Raw genomic sequence first — 19,956 nt, forward strand, 5'->3', positions numbered from 1 at the left:
ATTTATTATGTGCAGGATTAGTTTTCTTATTAAAGGGATGGCTATCAAATGGAACAAGAGAGGTCTGTGTCAGTCCTCACTAGAGTGTGAGTGAGAGATGAACACAAAACAAGAAGGATGGATGAGAAGGTGCAACCTAGGATTCAGTGTTCCAACTAAGGATAGGTGGAAAGCCCAGAAGCAATATACAAGTGGAAAAAACTTTCTGCCTTATATGGCCACAAGGAAGTGTGTAGGTGGCTTCCCATTACACAGCGGGGTAAACAAGGTACAGGACGAATGGAAGGCTGATCAGGGAGCGCCTTCTCACTTTCTAAGTTGTCTGTGTAGGGTTACGAAAGTGAGGGTGGGAGATCATGTTTCCACATTCATGTGTCATCCTGCTGAAACAATAAAACAAACTGTTGTTGTTTTGTCTGAAGTGGGAAAGTGTGCAAAACTGAGGGAGGAGCCAGCTAGAAATGGGCCTGAAGCTTCAAAGTCCAAGGGTTCGGCTGGCTAAGGCTCAGAAGGAAATGGAGTCTCTATATGATCTGGAGTAAATGCCTCTATTTTCACCAAGTCATATCTGTTTTGCATGTACAAATGTACACCCACATTCACTTCCTAGGAAGCATCTCTTATTGTTCTTCTCTTTCACACTCTTGGGTTTCACCTCTCTCCTCTGCCCATTACTTTAACTTAGAAGACCCTTTCCCTCTCCCTCTCTATCCAAGTCAAGGGATTGCCAAACAGCAAGTGGCTGCTAGAGAAAGAGAATTGTGGGGTTGCTATATGGGGAACAATGTCCCTGAGACATTGAGGACACGATTTAAAGCCAGCATATTGAATATGGCCCAGAACTTCATAAGTCATCCCAGCATAATATGGTTGTGCCAACTCACACCAAACAACCCTCGAGCAAGGACACACTGTATGAGTTGTAATTTGCATGGGCAGCCCCTCAACAGTAGCCAAGACACAATGCCAAACAAAGGTCTTCCAAGAGGAGCAGTCTGAAATATTTTCTCAGAGCAAAGTTATTGGTTATGATTGTACGTTGATTATTTAGATGTCTTTTATATAAGGTGTGGAGAACTCCAGGGCCTGGTGTTAAACCTAGTCCTTTGGGGTTCTAATCCACCCTTCTGGGATTTCCCCAATGATGATACCCCCTTCTCCACAATACATCATTTGATGATTTTTCCACATTTGCACTAATCCCCCCCTTTTCTGGTTGAAATGCCTCTCCTAAAGCTATTATTGCGTAATATTGGATAGTTCCTTTAAAGACCTAAAACTAAAGCAGCTCCACAGCCCCACTGACACAGAAAGCACCACTGCTGCTTCATTGAATTTTCAGGCTGAAACTGAACCAGAGAAAATGGAGGCAGCAAGGAACAAAGGAACAAGGATGCCTATACACAGGGACATAGTCGGGGGGGGGGGGTCCGAACCCCCCGTTCCGTTAGATATGTGTGTGTGCTGCTGTGCTGCCATGCCCATGCCCCATTATAATGGTGGCACTTAGTCTGGACCCCTCCTTCCCAAAATCCTGGCTACGTCCCTGCTATACATGTAGTTCAGCTCAAGCTGCCACCATTTGGCTTAGTGGCATGCTGATAACACACTCCTCTGCAAGTAGGACCCACTGAATTCAGTGAGCTTTACTTGTTACTACATATGCACAGAATTGTGCTGGAACTGAGTGGCCCATGGAAAAAAGGGGATTAACTCAAGAACACTGTGGGACTGGTGAATTTTGAGGTATTTGAAAGAAGGAGCTACTTGCACAGATGTGTTATGGGAGGGCGTGCTAGCATAAAGGAAAACCAGGGAGAAGGGCAGTCAGTTGAGATTTTCAGAAGGCTGCAGGCGATGGAGTGGAATGAATAAAGGCCATGTGCCAAACAGTGTCAGGAAGTATGCTTAAAAAGATGAAACCAGGTCCCTCCCTTTCCATCTCTCCTGTTAATGTTGATGTAATCTAGGTGGCTGAATGAAACAAAAGGTAGGCTGTAGTTTGAGATGAACTGATAAGAGACCCAAGCTGGGCTCTGTAAGTTAACAGTATTTTTTGTTGTTGCATTTTTTTCAACAATGAAAGGTGTCCTACAAATACAAACCTGACAAATGACTTCAAATGTCCAAGGGTTATAGAGTAGCAACTGGCCAATGTCCAGGTATGGGGACGTTATTTTGGAAAACATTTCAACCTGATAGAGGTCACAGCCAACACCCAAGTGGGCCCAGTATAACAGTCAACCAATTCACCTCAGTTCTAAAAAGTACACTTAAACTGTATCAGTTTACTTATAAAGTCATTTCTGCAATGTGGACTGTTGTCAGAATATATGTAGCTCCAAAGAAACGTGTTTGTAGTGTTGTGATTGTCTTGTTAGTACTATGTCCAATAAGACATATCTTAGACATTCAGAATTCACTGTCCATGCCTAGCCCTCAATATTCCCAGTCCTTCCCGCAAACAGAAATGCATAGGATGGATTTTTGTACTGTGCTACGACTGGTACTTCCGAATAAGCATAGAAATAGATAGTTGTGATGGGGACACATTTGTAAAGAAGTGGATTTTTGATGCTGTGCCATGGGTTGCTGATAGAGCAGGACAATGGCGGCTCAAAAGCCTGTTGCTTGGCTCTGGTGACCCTGCGCTCTGCCCCACCATTCCTAGTAGGCACCTGCACACAATCGTTCTCAATTATTTATTTTGACAGCATCCATTTGCTAATGAGACCCAGTAGATATTTCAAAATGGCTTAGCATAAAAGCAGGCATGGCACAGACAATATTTGGGGGGGGGGGGGGAATCTACTCTGGCACAAACTCCTGGAACAATTTGGATCTCACAATATTAACTTTTAAAAAAAATCAATTTGTTGTATCAATTTGGTATTTTTGATGGGAGTGGGTAGGAAGAGTTCACCAATTAGGTAATCCATATTGAGATATCAAGACGCCCTGAAGGAGAACATAGAAAAGAAAGCAGGAAAACTCTCGCCCCCTCCAAAACCTAGTTGATATACTGGGCTCTTAAGGAGCTGTATGTGTAACTAGGGTCAGCCCTGGTTAGTACTTGGATGGGAGACCACTAATAGCAGGCACTTTAGGCTCTGTTTCAGAGGAAGGAACTGGCACAACCAATTCTCAATATTTCTTGTCTAAGAAAATTCTATGGAATTCATGGGGTCAACAGGTGACTAGAAGAGGCGCCTGTTTGTGTGAAGGGACCAGTGCATTCAAACAGCTTAGCTACCTCGTCCCAGAATGTTACAAAAAAGAAATCACTATGCACTATGAAATTTAATTTTTGTCAAGAAAAAGTAAATTTGGAGCAAAATTAACTAGGGTTAATTCAACGGACCCAGCAGTACTTCATTGGAGTTCAAGTGAATGTGTGTGTGTGTATAGTTATACAGAAGAATCTATTTTTTTAAAAGCCACAACACTGCTTTTTTACTTCCCCATTCACTTCAGTAGAGAAAAAGTGGATCTGATATTTTAGGAAGTTAAACATATTTTTAAAAGAATTGGGCCTACTGGCTTACGTTCAGCATAATGCTTAATCAAGGATGTTCATGAAATATGACATGACAATTCATCCACACCTGCTGAGGAATCTAAGGGCTAGATGCAGAGAGAGAAAAACTCTGTTCCTACCATAGAATTTTCTTGGTTTCTCCTACAACAAGAGCCCCTTTTATCTTGCCTCCCAATCTAAGCCAATCTCAATTCAAGGGCTGCCCAGCACGAGAAGCATCTTCTCATTTGTGGCTATATAAAGTAGTTCAAGTCTGCTAAAAAGAAAAAGAATAAAGAAAGCTTTACAAATATTTTGAGTAGTTGCTGGGGACCATAGCAACCCCAGTGTTGGGATTAACTGGAATGGAGTGGGGTTTTTCCCCATGAATATTCATTAAGCATATTGCCCTGTAGCTTAAGAGATCTTCATTTGGTTTAGAGAGAATACTTCATACATTTGAAGGTTTGTAAAGGAAACAATCTTGGTGTCCCTTACATGAATTCTGCTGTTTATACATGTAGGAGACTCCTAGTCTGAGACTCCTTTAACTGCCCTGGCTCAGTGCTATGGAATCCTGGGAATTGTAGTTTATTGTGGCACCAGAGCTCTCTGACAGGCTAAAAATCTCAGAAAACTACAGTTCCCAGAATTCCCTAGCACTGAGCCATGGCAGTTAAAGCGGTCCCAAACTGGATTATTTCTGCAGTGTGTTTCGGACCAACAGGTTGATATTCTGTGGTTAATTACTCCTTGTGAGAACATTTTAATACAGCAGTATTTATCCAATGAACCTGAGTTGCATACCAAAATTATGTGTGTATAACAATGAGACCTGTGTGTGCATGCATATACATTCTGTTGTGGCACCATGCTTTATCCGCTACAAATTAAATTTCTTTTAAAAGGACCAAAGACATAAGAAGTCCCTATGGAACATATAAGTATCAAATTTTACTGAAGTGTCTACAAAAGTTTGACCAGTTTAAATAAATTGGGTTGAGAGTGACAAGGACAAAATACTTTAAGTGGTTGCTCCAACAACTGGGAAACTTCAGAGATAATTCAAGGTTCTGCAATTTCAGCTGATTAAATCCGGAAAGAAAATACATATTTCACTGAAATAATACATTTCTGGCAGATGTAACTAACATTTCCAAAGAACGTTGAGTAGCAACTCTAGTCAATAGAAGAACAACATTTTCTGGTAAGAATCAAACATAAGACCAAACATATTGCAATAAAGTTATTCACACATTTTCATTTTGTTTTCTTTACAGCATATTACAAGTGAACATTACATTATTCAATATGAACTAAGAGCGGCCTAGAGGCAGAACAGACCTAAACACAGACTAGGCAAAATGTCCCATACCCAAATCTACATCAGAGAAGAGACTGAAAGAAATGGAAGAAAAACATAGTGGTTCTTGACCAAACCTAGAATGTCTCCTATATATAAAGTGAGAAAAGGTATTCCTGTTTTCCCAATATTTCTATTGTGCAAACTTATTTAATAAAACTGAATGGAAAAAGTGTTGGTCAGATAACAGAAAAGAGCATACTATATCAGAGCAAAAGTATTTACTTGGGCAAGCCACCAGGTTATAGAACAGACTTCCAATGTAACAATATTAAATTATTTTTTCAAGGATGATTTAGAAAACTGTAGGAAATTTTATCATGATACACTAGAGAGGATATATGCCTCTCCCCCACATTTCAAGTGAAGTTGTGGACAACTATATTCTCTGAATGAGAAAGTGACACAACGTTTTAAAGAAAATCCCAGTGCAGTTTATTAGTCTTCTATTCCTACTGGAAAACTGTTTTAACACAAATATTATTAATTTGGTATTTATTCAACTATTTATACAGCTACCACATAATTTATACAAGGAAAAAAGACATTATTATAAATGGTATCTGTGACAGTTAACATTACATTTTTTTTAGGTATGACTGCTATTCTGTTAAATGATCAACATTATAACATAACTGCATTTTTGCTATAAGCAAACTTCAGTATGCTTTAGCTAAAAGAAGAGTAACAGTATGGCATAAATGTGTTGCTCTTCTACCTTCTCCCAGGGTCTCCCTCCCAAAGCTTTCATGTGATCAGTTGTCAAGCCCCTACCTCCAACACCTCTGCAACTTAAGCACCTATGTTATTCCATCAAAATGAACAAATGTTTACACAAAATACTGACTTGAACAAAATACAAAGCACTTTATCTTTCAGAAACTGAATATACAAAGTAAGCTTCTTTCCAAAATATTTTCATAGGCAAAGGATTAAAAAGGATTTTAATTTTACACATATGGTCACAATTCTGCCTTAAAAAGGAAACTGGGAAATGTACATAAGGCCGCTTGTAAATGTACACTTTTATGTTACTGTTACAGTGTCATGTTCAGAGAAAAATTGACAGTATCATACATATTTGCTTTATGATGAAGCAAGCTGTTCAAAAATACAGTACTTTTCTGTACAAAAGCAAATCGTGCCACATTTAAGATGGAAGAAGCACTGGTTTGTGTAATCAGTACTTCAGTCTATTAATTTGTCTCTATTCTCATTAATGATTAAACTGGTTAAGTTTCCCAATGTCCATATTAACAGAATAGCTATGTTATAAACAAAAAAGTTTCTCATAATAGATAAAAGAAAGCTGGTTCATATCTCTGAAACCATATAAAGATAGAATTTTTAAAAAATCAGTCTTGATTTGCTGAAATAAATTTACATTATACAACACTATGTCAGGGCAAAAAGGGACAGGGATATGAATATACACTAAAATGCAAATTTTCTTCCCAAAAGGGGTAAAACAAATTACATTTACAGCATGAAGGTTTACAAATGTACATCTGTACAACCAAAGTAAGCATCACTACTCAATTAGCAAGGCTTGTAAAACATTGAAAACGAGAAATTTGTTTACAAATGGTAAACTTACATCTATTAACTATACTTATACAATGCTTACATTTATAAGGAAGCAAAAAGCTATTTGAATATTTAATCATGCTTTAGATGTTGAGCTATCAAGTTTAAGTAGGCCTTTTCCTTTTCCATTAAATGCCTACAGTTTCATTTACTGTGAGAACACAAAGCATATATGCTCAACACGTTCAAATCTTGTCTTATATTTGTATATGCAAAGCAAAAACACACACGTCTTGTGCCAGCTGTCTGTCTAGTCATTTACGGTAGGTTTACTCTTTTCCTAGACAGTACATTGCTGGACTGAAGTACCACCTTGATTTTATTCCCCTACCTTCTACTATCAATTAAATATTTAATGATATATACATAGCTTTTATACACTTCTAGAGAAAAGAGCACTATGTTTTAAAAAATTGTTTCTGAAGTGAAAGGTAGAAACAGTTCCTCGGTGTTTACATTTCACCATTCCTTGACTGGTATTTGCAGTGCCCTGATTGCTATTTGGATTATAAAACTGTGAACCATCAAAATACAGAACTTAACTCTCTGTAACATGTTAAATAATAATTATGCAATTGCTCTATTTTCAAGTGTTATAAAAAAGATTCTGCACAAAGGGGGGGAAATGAAAACTAATTCTATATACAATTATATAAACACGTTGCACTATGATGATGGGCAGACCTACCAGATTGTAAGCCAGTATATTAAAAGAATACTGTACTTTTTCCCTTTAAAAACTATTTTATTCAGTGACTTTACAAGTAAAAATTTACAAAATGTGAGCACTATTCTGATAGTTACATCATTTACAGGCATTCTGTGCTTTGTGAGCCATGCAACCTGATAGGTCTCTGATAAGAAATGGGCATATGTTGCAAATTCATTCGCCACAAATATACACATGAATAAATTTTTTACAAATGGATGAACTCAATAAATAGTTTTTTAAAAATCACAAAAAAGTTTAGTTAAGTTGTGTGTTTTGATAATTCACAATAAAATTCATCTTCTAGATTGCTGCTTGAATGTGTCTTTAAAGTATTCCATTTGGCGGCCCTCCAACTGGCCCCAGGTCAGCACTGTTCTTCAGGTAATACTTTTCCAGTTTGGCAAGGATATGTTTGCCATAGGTGTATTTCCGCAGGGTTGTAATATGAGGCCTGATCTGCAGTAAAAAAAAGTTTAGGTCATCAGAACATCTCTATTAAAACAGATTGTCCTCAGACAGAGTGAAGAGATGAGACTGAGAGAAAGCCCTCTCTTGAAGCTCTTAAACCTCAGAGAAAAGCATACAGCAAGAGAGAGTCTGGAATCAATCTATATAAGGCTTTCTAGGAGCTAACCAGCGCTTTGAATTCTGCCTGGAAATGGGTTGGTAGTCAGTGAAGCTGTTGGAACAAGGGAATTGTATGTAACCAGCCCTGGGCAGCACTGTGGCTGCATCATTTGGACCTACTGAAGTTGCTGAAGTTTCCAAAAGCAGCCTCATATACAGTGCATGGGATGTAATCAATGCCTGTGTGATCTGATATCTCCAGGAACAGCTGTAGCTGGCATGCTAGTTTTACCTGTGCAAATGCAATCCTGGCAATCCAGGCTCAGGGGTGAGTTGCTCTAGTTGAATCCCTATTCCCCAATAAGCATTTTGAATGAATAAGAACATGTCTATCTTGACTGGATTAAGCTTCTATTTGCTCGCCCCCATCCACTCCATTTCTGTCAGAAGACATTAATTTAATACAGAAACAGCTTCCTTGGAATTAGATGGAAATGAAAAAAGAGAGTTGGGTATCTATCAGAGTACTGGTGGCACATAACATTCAAATTCTGGCTAACCCTTCCCAACAGTTTCATGTGTAAGTTAAGTAGCATGAGAGACAAGAAATGCACCCTGAAGAATTCCATAGGTCAATGGCTAGGCTGACAAACAGGAAGTTCCTGATGAACAAAGCTATTTCCTTCCCATAATCAGTCCTGCAGCTAAACTGAATCGGATCTAAATAATCTGTGACCCAGATTCTGGAGCCTGGAAGCTACCACATACTCTAGAACTTTGCTCAAGGAAGAGATATTGGAGACTAGCTATCAGTTTTCCAGGATAGTGGGGTTCAGGGGAGCTTTTTTCCCTGCTCACCACAGCCTCTTTGAGGCAATCCTAGCTATAGTAAGGCAGTAATTACTCCCCTTACTCATTCAGCCAATGTCCAAGGGATTTGTCTGCATTCTCAAGCTCCACAAACTGAAAATATCAGACAAGTAGTAGATAAAGTACATCTGCTGGACCTGTATCAACTACAGCATCCAAGCCAGAACCAACTCAATTGCTTTTGTCTGCTAGCTGTCAAGTAGTCTGCATTCTCTTCTTCTGTGGCAGAGCCTAGAAGGCCCTGAAGACGTTGAGATGGCTCTGCTGGACAACAGTTGTTCAGATGCAATGGTGGCAGAGAAGAATGACTTCTTCAGTGTCACCATCACTACCAGCAGCACCACTCTAGACTTTTGGACCTGCTCAAAGTTTCCACCATCAATATCTCTGTACCACTCATTTCATTACTGCCAACACTCAGTAAATCTAGAGCACTGCTTGGCTCCACCCTATAGGAGAAGATTCGCAGGAGTTTTGAAAGGAGTGATGTCCGCCAACCTGGCAATTTCTCTATTCTAGAGATAAACCAAAGCTTCAACCAAATCACCTGACAATGCTTCAGGAAACTCCCTAAGAGCCATCAGACTTCCAGTGTAGACACTACCCTACCCCAGTAGAGGCTTCAGGTTTCAGTAAATCTCAAGTTCCAGTGAGATCAGAAAAGCCATCATAGACAAATTTAAAGGAACCAAGCTGTGTTTAACTTGTACCTTACTTTTAATATGCTGCTGACAAACACAAAATGAGGAATTAAAAATAGGTTGTTATGTGGGAGTGGGAAGACAATCAGACACTTTAGCATCAAGAGTCATTAAAGGAATGTAAAGGATGGAAAATGAGAATATGTAATTTATTTTAATTTAAAGGGAATGTTATTTGAAATATTGAAGCAGATAATGCGGCCAATACCTTGTGCATTATAATCTTGCGCTGAGCAGGTTCAGCCATGTCAATCATCTTCTGAACAACATAATTTGCATACTGGTCCTTCATCATGGTGTATAAGGCACTGTGAGGACCATCATTCTGGCAACACACCTCATCAATAAGTAAAGCTCTTTCAGCACGAGACGCATGAGTTACACATTTTTCTACCACATTGCTGAAAAGATATTCATTAGTAAAAGAAAAGATTAATGCATTTTTTAAAGATATAATCTAATGTAAGCTTCAGACTGAATACACAGGCATTGCTGAAATGATATACCAGCAAAATATTACAGTACCATGCTAATCTCAATTCCTACAGGTTCATTTTTACAATAAATGTTTGTGATACAGGATCTGCTCTAATGGTTCCTTCCTTCATTACAAAATATTATATCTGAAGCACTGGGACATGCGTAAAGACCTTATCCTTTAGCTTCTCTTCATTCTAATATTGTTCCAGTTTCTAGGAAAGGCAAACCTGCTATTGGGAAGAACATCATCCTCAACTCCTCTCACAAAGCTTCTGAGTTACTTAGTTGCTCTATTTGGAATGGTACTAAAGTAGTGCACACATCTAAAGACAACGTGAGAATAGACCTTTTCTTATTGAGTTATCTAAAATTATGCACGATCATGGCAGATTCATGTGTTTCAACACAGATTTTTTTCAATGAATGGATGTTACAGTAACTGAGGCTGCATCTGCACTGCAGAAATAATCCAGTTTGATACCCCTTTACCATGGCTCAATGGAATTCTAGGAATTGTAGTTTTGTGAGATATTTAGCCTTCTCTATCAGAGAGCTCTGGTGCCACAACAATCTAAAGTTCCCAGAATTCCACTGCACTGAGCCCTGGCAGTTAAAGTAGATGCAACCTGGGTTTTGATTTTAACACACTCTAGAAAGAGAGGCAGGGAGCCCACAAAGGCTTTTACTGAAAGATAAATAACATAAGAGATAGCAAAAAAGACTATCAAAGGAAGGGTGAAATAGAAGTCCAAATCACAAAGGGAAATTGGAAAAGGATTACAATAATGGGGACTGAAACAGATTAACGGTGGGAAAGTCAAGAATATTGATCCATTACGAGATAAAAGTTAGAAGAAGAAATTTGGGAAAGAAAAAAAAGAGAGAATAGAGAAAACTAAACCATTGATATGACAAGGGATTAGATTAAGAGCACTGTGTATAGAAGAGAAGAATGAAAGGAAGTCAAATCAGAAATGAGACAAAGAAAATGATGACAACATTGTGAAAATAATTGTATATGTATATGTATGTGTATACATGTTTCATTTACATGTATGCTGTTTTTATGTTGAAATAAAAAATAAAGTAAAAAAGAAAGAGGCCCTAAACAGTGGCATCATAAGAATCCTCCCATTTGAGAACTCAAGTTCAACCAATAAAAGTACTTGGTGGAATAGACAACAGGCGATAAGATCCCTTTCTGTACATACACCTTCACATGTGACTGATACAGATGCCAGTGCCACCCAATCTGCCACTATCATCTCTCTCTCTCTCTATTTTCTTCTCTCTGCTAACCCTAAAATACAGTTAAGAAGGTACAGCCAGGCTATGCATCTGAAATTTGCTCTAATTTGCAGGAGTCTAATTTAGCTGGACAGAGGGAGTATTTGCCTAATTTTTAAATCTTAGCGCTATACTACAATCTATGTAAACATTTCTCCCGCCATCATAAATTAAGTATTTTTCTTTTCAGATCTGGATATTTTCATTACATCAAAATGATTCAGTGTTCAGTATGTAAAATACCACCCCAACAGAAGACTTGTGTCAACAGAATAGGGAGGTAGGTGATTCCTCCTTCCCTATACCCTGAATCTGATCCAGAGAATAGACAAAATGAGAGGGCGACTCAATTGAACTGTGCAGGCAGATATCCACAAAGATAACATTGCATGTAACTTCATATTTTAGCACACACACTTGGAATATTCACACCCAGAGAAAAAAATAATTCAGTATCCACACACAGTGCAATCAAAGATTTGTTATTAGCCATACCTGGCAAACTTATGTTGACTTAGAGTAAGAACTTTTCCTCTGATTTCAGTAACTATTTTACTCTTATCTTCAGGACGACCATGTTCCAACACATGCTGGATGACATAGTTTCCGTACTGATCCTGAAAGTAAAACACTCAGATTTATCTAAAGCAAATTCATATTACTTAAGGTTTTTTTTTTTTTAAAAAAAATCCATCCACCAAATCAAAAAGACATTTACTATATACCTATGCTCTAAAACTGTAAAGTTTCAGTTATATGGGCAAAATGATCATGACCAATATGAATACTAAACTCTAACAAATAAAATGTAGACAAGATCTTTAGCTAGAATAGGCTCCTAATATTAAAGTACTCTAGCTAATGTTTGCCACTAAATAATAATAATAATAATAATAATAATAATAATAATAATAAATTTATTTTGCAATTCCGGTACCCACCACAATATTTCAGTGTTCACCAACCTGTACAAGTTGTTCTGTGTGTTGATGAAGCTCTTCTAAAATGGGCAAAGTCTGTTCGGCAGTGCAGTGCTCCAGAATACGCTGAATTACTCTGCATCCATAGGGATGAGTTGAAAGCACAAAAACCTTAAATAAAAGGATTACAATTATTCTTCACACTTTTAAATAGTTTTTATATTGCAGACAACGTTCAAGGGCACATAGATGGTGAAGGTGCACTGCTTTCTGCTTTATTTTGTTTTTTTAATTGTATTTTGTAACAGCTGGCACAGCTGCTGCATTTCCTCTCTGATAAGAAATTAAATTGTATCTGGGATTCACAAAACACATTGTGAAGGGATGATCATTCCATCTTACACAGGATAGGAAACCTTACTTATTACTTCCCTTCATATTTTAATAGTGAAAATTATCTTAAAAATATACAGAGTATGAAAGAAAAATAAATAAACTTCATTTAAAAAGTTAAATCAATTTTAAATGTGAAGAAAGATGTTTAATAATTTAAAAGCCTGATTTGTTTTGGCCTATGAATATTTTAAGACCTTCAGGGCTATACAAAGACAACAAAAGACATCATGAAAATAAAAAGTAATGAATCATAACATTATATTAATATTTGTACACTGCATCTAGCCTGCACATAACTGATATCATTTCCTGGCCAGTGAAAGCATACACTATATGAACAAAAAGATGGAGGTTTGATGTTATGAGTATGTGTTAGACAAAACTGATCATGTTCAAGGGTATATAGACTGATCTCATATGAAACTGTCATCCTTCTGTAACTGTAGTTCTTTCAGTGGTCATCTGTGAACTCATACAAATGGGGTATCATGCTCCTGTGCAGTGCATCTGTCAGAACTTTCTAGAGTATTAAAACATAAGTGTTTTAGTGATAGTCCTGCCCACCTGCAGCAGCCCTATATAGGGACTTTCCTGCTGAAACAGCCTGTTCCATGGACACTGATACAGCAATCCATAGCACAGGTAGGACATGATGAAGGGGGATTGGAGGGGTTGTATGAGTGCAGAAGTGACCATTCTAAGAATGTAACCAGTATTTCTTCTTCATGGTCTCTGTGACTCACAATAATGACAGACTAACAAGCTACACAAGTAGGAGGCAACAGTATGATTTCAAAAAGTCCAAGGTTTACTGAACATTAAGTAAAATGCAAACTATCAAAACATGAAACATGAACATAATAATACCCTCTACCCATACAAGACAATAGTGGTGTACAAGCAGTGCAGAAGGGATGGAAATACTCAGAAACATCAATACCTGGTACAGAAGTCAAACTTCAATGATACATTCAAATTATATTATTTGAATGAAATACAACTATCCCAAAAGTAGTATTAGCCCAAGACCTCCAGTCTACTCTACAGTGAATTATGAAGATCATGGTGAGTTATGAAGATTATGAAAATCATGGGCTGTGACCCGGTCTGGCAATGTCCTTGAGTGGCACACCAGCCAGGAAAGCAGAAGACATGGTAACGACCTGAATGAAATCAGCTCAAATTTGAACTGGAGGATCCTTTCCAGTACATGTCCAGTATTGGCCTCAGAGGAAGGAATACAGAGAAGGTCCAAGAAATCTTAAAATTTCCTCCAATAATAAGAGCACATTAACACCTTCTGAGTGTATGTAATGGATTTAAGATGATCTTTTATCCCTTTATGAAGAGTCAGCAATCAATGAAGAACAGATAGGTTAAGAAGATTACTAATCCCTGGTTGGTTGTTGGCCATGAATGACCTGTTCTGAAGTGGCTGTCAGTGCTGAAGCTGGTGGTACCAATGGAATTTGTTACTGTGGTGTCTGAAGTCAATGCAGTCGGTGCTGTAGATAAGGAAGGTATGCCAGCAAGAGTGGAAGGTTCCTAGATGTTTACCTTACAAGACTGATATTCCAAAACTTTGGATAGAGATACAGTTTTAAATATAGAAATGGAATAAGTGTGCAAAGATTATTTGCTACTTTGTCAGAAAATTGAAGATGTGTTTTCCATGACTCAAACCTGTCAAGACCTTGTTTTGCAAAACCCTTGTAGAGCAGGTTATACACAAAATGAAAGAAACAGCAATGATATAATGAAATGTACAAAATTATGTGATGGAGAAAAGCCCAGATCTTAGTCAACAGTCACATGTTGGGAGAATGTTCCTAGGTTGCAGCTCACATGGGGGAGAAAAGGAACTGTAGGAGAATAGCTGAGGTGCACTGATCATGAATAGTGTGAGAATGAGAGCAGGGTTCTCGACAAAAGCTACTCAGCTCTAGAAAGTTCCCATCTCGGCTTTGTGCAGGCTGAGCCTCCATGTGTGGTTCACAGAGCATGAAGAAGGAAAAGATATTCAACATAGGTCTAAATGAACCTCTCTGTGAATAAAGAATTACAGCACTACACAAGTATGTACTTGTAACAGTATACCAACCCCCACCCCACCCCCAATTAGGGGCACAATCATTCAGTCAAAGAAAGTACATTAAAAACTATGTACCTGTCCTTTGAAAGCATCAATAATAAACTGGAGTGACTGTGGCTGGACACATTCAATACACTTTTGTACAACATGGTTTCCATTTTGATCCTTCACACATTTCAGGACATGACCATCTAGCTCCTTCACCATTTCATTCTACAAAGGAATAGTTTGAGATCACCAAATTACTTATGTTTCCAAAAATGTGATATCTTTTATTACAATAAATTATTTTATTACAAACATATTGTATTACAAACATATTTTACAACAAACAAGAAATAAAACATTTAAAGTTATGTGTTAATGTAAAATACAAAAATATTGTTCTAACTTACAATTACCTGCTGGTCAGGTGAGATGGATTCTAATGCTTTCTGAATGACACGACAACCATACATCTGTAGAGCTAATGGGAGAACATGTCCACGAATGCGTGTTGCAAGTGCTAACTTCTGGTCAATACTCCCAAACTACAAGAAAAGTGAAAGCACTATTAACAAAGCCAAGAGCACTTCCACATGTTCTTCACAAGAAAGACACAAGAGTGTTCCTCTTAAGTCCTTTATGAAAATAGAAGATTTTGGTTTTATTAGCTCATTTTGCCACTTACTAGTACAAAAACATTATTTGTGAACCCTAGATTCTCTTTCATCATTCTTATTGTGAGGGTGTAGTTTATAACCTCAAAATATAATCTTGGAATCAAAGAAACCAACAAAAACATACTAAATAGAGTTTCATGTAGATAAATTTGGTCCTGGGGCATTTTACTAGTTTAACTTTTATGAATTTGGTAACACTGGAGTGAACTTATTTGGCACAAAACAATAAAACACTGTAATTTTTTGTGGTTTTTTTCAGACTATGCGGCCATGTTCTATTAGAGTTTATTCCTGATGTCTCACCATTATCTGTGGCTGGCATCTTCAGAGAATCCTCAGATGCTGGCCACAGATGCTGGCGAGACATCAGGAATAAACTCTTATAGAAAAACTCTTATAGAAAAACTCACAAAAAACTATGGATGCTGGCCATGAAAGCCTTCGACTTCACAATAAAACACTGTTTCTTACCAAAACATTATAGTGGCCTTGTCACCAAGTTTTTGTTGTAGTCTAAACATTACTGCATTTTTTTAAAATTTGCAGTGATCTCAGAAAAGCAAGTAAAAACGTTAACTTACATGCTATATGTGCAATGTTTTCAGAGCAGAATGGACAGTTTGGTTTTGTTAATGCTTTCTGAAGCACCTGTTTCTCCCCCCACCCCCCAATCTCTGCTCTGGTCTCTAAGCAAACTGATTTTATGATTTTTTGGAGAAATACCTGAGATAACTTTGGGTGAGATCTTGCATTGGGACATGTACATCTGGTACACAGCTACATCTTCCTGTGCTACCCTGCAAACCTGCCTTTAAGCTATGCAGGCCATTCAACATGGCCATTTCCAAGATCTTGGGAAAGCAGTAAGGATCAGCAAAGATGCAGCCAGCTACTTTCCTGCACCTGGACAAGCTGCAAGGACATAATCTGCAAGTTCCTCCCAAAAATCCCCAGAGGTCCCCGTGAACTTCCGTCACATCATAACCAGCTACAAAGTAGGTGTATGTGTCCATGCTGATTCTCTAATGCTCCAAGAACATGGAAATGGATGTGTTTGGGACATGCTAAAATGGTGGGTTTTTTTGGATTGGGGGGGGGGATTTTGATTGCTGTATAGTCAATAAAAAATTCCCACTCCCATAACTATAAAGAAAGTGAGTGATTAAAGTATAAGTTGGGCCCATACTATCATAACTCACTAAAAGGATACTAGCCTTTATTTTAATTCCAAGTGCCTAGAGTACAGAGGGACAAATGTAGAGGAACTGCCCTCAGTACATCAGCAGGAACCACCATATGGATTTCACTGAGTATAGTTTAATAATGTTAGTTAGCCACACCCATTTATAATTTGCTAAAATATTTAAAACTAGAGAGAATATTTTGCTCAAAATATGCATATCTGAAAATATGGTCACATACAAAATGTTCACACACCAATTAAGCCATTGCATATTCACTTATCCCAATTACAAGCCTGAATACCTCTGTTAAAATGGAAAAGTTATTGAGGCGTATGCGAGAGAACTCAAAATTCAGTTGACAGGATCTATGTGAAGACTGTCAGTTTTCTCTTAAGAAAAAACTAGACTTTACACACAAGGTGAATTCTCCATATGTTGGAACAAATTATGTTGAAGCTATATTGAAATAAGTGTTACTTACATAAACTTTTGCTCAAACAAGTTTATGTTGAATTATTTTCTGATCATATGGTACTTTTATTTTCAGAAAGTATTTTTTCTTCGCTGCTCCTTTTCACCCGTGAAAAAGCCAGATTGGTGCCCCAGAATATGTTCGCCACGGCCCCAATCCATTTTAAGATGGTCCTTCTGCCCGTCTATTTTGCCCCTAAGTCAGGTCATTGTCCATAGCTCAATATGGTCTATGCTAACTAGCAGCAGTGTTCCTGAATTAACAACAGGGGACCTTCTCAAAGACTACTGGAGAAACCAAGAATCAAATCTGGGATGCTCTGCATGCCAGATGTTCAAACTACCATTGAGAAGTTCTGCATAAACAGTGTTTATGGTTTTAATAATGCTATTTAACACATATATGAGAGAGATCATCTGGAGACATGGGGCAGGGTATTATCAGTATGCTGATGACACCCAGATATCTCTCTCCATGCTTTGGACAGTTTGGATCACTGACTAAGGACGGCATCTCTCCTCTCAGTGAATGCCTTAAAGTGGTAATGGACTGGATAAGGAAAAACAGACTGAAACTGAATCCAGACAAGATGGGGGTATTCGCTAATTCAGGTACAGTGGTCCCCCGGGTTACGAAAGTAATTCGTTCCGCCGCCGCTTTCGTAACCCGGAAACTTTCGCTAGCCGAAATGCCCATAGGCGCTAATAGCGAAAGCCGCTTTTTGGTGCGAAATCGCGCCGAAAAGCACCAAAAGTTTTTTCGTAACCCGAAAAAACTTTCATAACGCGGAACAGTTTTTTTAAGTAAATTTATTTCGTAACCCGGAAATTTCGTATCCTGGCGCATTCGTATCCCGGGGTACCACTGTATAGGGATATGTCAACCAGTCTTGGACAAGATCACACTCCCCTTAAAAGACTGTGTTCGCAGCTTGGGAGTGCTCCTGGATTAATCGATTCAGATATCAAATCAGATAAATGCGACGGTCAAGAGTGCTTATCAGTTCCGGCTGCATCCTTTCCTGGAACAGGGGAACTTGGAAATAGTGGTACATGCGGTGGTAACCTCATGACGTGACTTCTGCAATGCACTTTACATGGGGCTACCCTTGTGCCTAGTCTGGAAACTTCAATTAGTTCGAAACATGCTGGCGAGAGTAGTCACCGGGACAGCTAGAGGTGACCATATAACACCTATTTTAAAATCTCTCTACTGGCTGCCTATTAGTTTCAGGGCACAGTACAAGGTGTTGGTAATGACCTTTAAAGCCCTTCATGGCCTGGGTCCAACTTATTTGTGGGATCGCCTGCTTCCATATAATCCACCCCGCACACTTAGGTCCTCTGGGGAAAATTTACTGCAGCCAATAAAGACCATACTAGCTGCAGTTACCCAGAGGGCCTTTTCCTTGGCCGCTCCCAAATTATGGAATGGCCTGTCAGAAGAGATCCAAAACATTACCAATCTTGACAGCTTTAAAAAGGCTGCCAAGACAGATCTTTTCCAACAGACCATCCCTGAGTAATCTACTTGATCACCTGCTGACACAGACTATAGTATAGAATACCCCAAGACACCCGTCTCCCTGTCTCTGTCTTAATGATGTAAATGGTATTTTATTAATTTCATTTCATTTTATTATATTTTATTTATTATTGTTATATAAGAATTATTATGATGCTGTTTTAGGAGGGAGGAAATAATGAGATTTGTTTTTATATTGTATGTATTTTATTACTGCTGTAAGCCATCTCGATCCTGTGGGAGAGGTGAGATACAAATAAATTATTATTATTATTATTATTATTATTCCAGAGAGAGGGCTGTATAAAATCAAAGGACCCCCGCCACACACACACACACACACCCTGTTTAGGAAATTTAAATACAATACAGTTTCAGTGAAAGAAGTAGGCATAAACTCAATTTCCACTGAAATGAAGAGATACTGTAAATACTTGACTATAAGTCTAAAAATTTATGCCCAAAAACTGGCCCCCAAATTCCAGTTTATTTATGGGTCACTATGATAATGTGATAGCAGCTCTTTCAGATTTCACCATGAAGTTGGCAGAGCAGTTTATTTCTCTCTTGCATCAAGCAGAAAGAGTCCTGAGTGATTGATTGATATTGCTGTTTGTTTAAGAGTCCCCCTCCTATCTGTGCGTCTGGCTGAAACGAAAGCTGAAACGATGAAGTAAAAAGCCTCAATGAGAGTCTCTCTTGCCATATGTACACATACATACACTGAATGAGCCTCCGCATTTTACCCTTGACCTATCCATGGGTCATGGCAATATCTATAATTTTGGCCTCAAAATGTGACTTCGATTTATACATGATGTTGACTTATAGTTGAGTATATACAGTAAGTGCTTTGTTTTGCATCTCAAATGAAGTGCAACTATTAGGATTTATTAGAAATTCTATTTGAATAATTTAGGGGTGTGACCTCAAAGGAAGATTATCCCATCACATAACTGAAACAGATAACCCCTCCCAAAAAAAAAAGGGGGGGGGGAAGTAATAATGTTTCCAGCCTTTAAGATTTACAAACCTGGGTTTGTCCGAATCGTCTTCTATTTGGATAAAATCAAAATTTTCCAACAGTCATCTTTACACTTACCTCAAAGAACTTCTGTATTACATAGTTTCCAAACACATCTGTCATCAGCTGATAGGCAGCTTGCAGAATCTCACTAAATACCATCTGACGCTCAGCTGGAGTAGCTCGTTCTAATTTCTGCTGTATAAACCTGCAAGTACAAAATGTATATGACACTATAAATAAATGAACCCAAAAAGTGTAGACTCTTAAAGGTACTGAAAACTTTAGCCAACCATTAAAGTAAGAATTGAAGACTATATTGAAATTCATTCTTATTTTTTAATTAATTAATGTTAATTAAATAGTAAAGGACAGGCTTTGAAGTTACCCTAGAGATGTGCAATACAAATTAAGGTATGCATTACTGGTTACTGCACTAATATAATCTCATCAATGTCAGTGGCATAAAACTAATGTAAGACACTTGTCACTATCAAAATGATTAAAATGTACTGTGTTTTCTCTGAGACCCAATAAAAGGGAGCATTTATTATTGTACCATATATACTCATGTATAAGTCGACCTCATGTATAAGTC

General features: G+C 38.0%; 1 protein-coding gene across 14 annotated transcripts in view; it reads right to left on the minus strand.

The window, feature by feature from the left end:
• Positions 1-4,752: 4,752 nt before the first annotated feature.
• Positions 4,753-19,956, minus strand: part of PUM2 (pumilio RNA binding family member 2) — a 76,332-nt gene continuing 61,128 nt past the window's right edge. For 8 of the 14 annotated variants that reach the window (XM_089477984.1, XM_089477983.1, XM_089477981.1 and 5 more), the window contains 7 exons: positions 19,437-19,566; positions 14,888-15,022; positions 14,568-14,705; positions 12,050-12,175; positions 11,580-11,701; positions 9,526-9,718; positions 4,753-7,635 (listed from right to left, as the gene is read on the minus strand). In XM_089477984.1, the coding sequence (XP_089334110.1) occupies positions 7,504-7,635; positions 9,526-9,718; positions 11,580-11,701; positions 12,050-12,175; positions 14,568-14,705; positions 14,888-15,022; positions 19,437-19,566 (976 nt within the window). In that variant the 3' untranslated portion in view covers positions 4,753-7,503. The other 6 variants (XM_089477985.1, XM_089477978.1, XM_089477975.1 and 3 more) reach the window with 2 other exon arrangements.

The sequence above is a fragment of the Sceloporus occidentalis genome, unplaced genomic scaffold, assembly GCF_023333645.1.
Source record: "Sceloporus occidentalis isolate IW3139 unplaced genomic scaffold, rSceOcc1.0.p SCAF_12, whole genome shotgun sequence".
Classification (NCBI taxonomy): Eukaryota; Metazoa; Chordata; class Lepidosauria; order Squamata; family Phrynosomatidae; genus Sceloporus; species Sceloporus occidentalis.